Source organism: Carlito syrichta, unplaced genomic scaffold (assembly GCF_000164805.1).
Source record: "Carlito syrichta isolate Samal-C Ts95f unplaced genomic scaffold, Tarsius_syrichta-2.0.1 Scaffold286988, whole genome shotgun sequence".
Taxonomy (NCBI): Eukaryota; Metazoa; Chordata; class Mammalia; order Primates; family Tarsiidae; genus Carlito; species Carlito syrichta.
This window is the reverse complement of record NW_007231084.1, coordinates 109,463-109,908: the sequence shown is the minus strand read 5'-3', so window position 1 is coordinate 109,908 and position 446 is coordinate 109,463. Positions and strand designations below refer to the sequence as shown.

Genomic DNA, 446 nt, shown 5'->3' with positions numbered 1-446 from the left:
GCGCGCTCTCCGCGCTCTCCCGGCTTCCAGCGGCGGATCTGGCGGCTGGGAGGGCGGCGAGAGGGCTGCGGTCCCTGTTTCGCCCCCGGGGCCGCGCGGCCGCCTGGCACCAGAAGGTCCGGGGTCCCCGGCGCCGGCGCGGGCGAAGTTTGCCTCTCCGCGTCCAGCCCGTTCTCTCGCTCCGGCGGTCCCGCAGGTGCCGCCTCGCCTCGCCCCGCGGCTGCAGCCGACCCGCCATGGACTCCCCGGTGCAGATATTCCGCGGAGAGCCGGGCCCCACCTGCGCCCAGAGCGCCTGCCTGCTCCCCAACGGCAGCGCCGGGCTCCCGGGCTGGGCCGAGCCGGACGGCAACGGCAGCGCCGGCCCCGAGGACGCGCCGCCGGAGCCCGCGCACATCTCCCCGGCCGTTCCGGTCATCATCACGGCGGTCTACTCCGTGGTGTTC

The 446-nt window shown here is 77.1% G+C and overlaps 1 protein-coding gene across 1 annotated transcript in view; it reads left to right on the top strand.

The window, feature by feature from the left end:
- The first annotated feature begins 236 nt into the window (after positions 1–236).
- Positions 237–446, top strand: part of OPRK1 (opioid receptor kappa 1) — a 44,909-nt gene continuing 44,699 nt past the window's right edge. The window contains exon 1 of the mRNA XM_008052653.1: positions 237–442. Coding sequence (XP_008050844.1) covers positions 237–442 — 206 coding nt within the window. The remainder of the gene's footprint in view (positions 443–446) is intronic.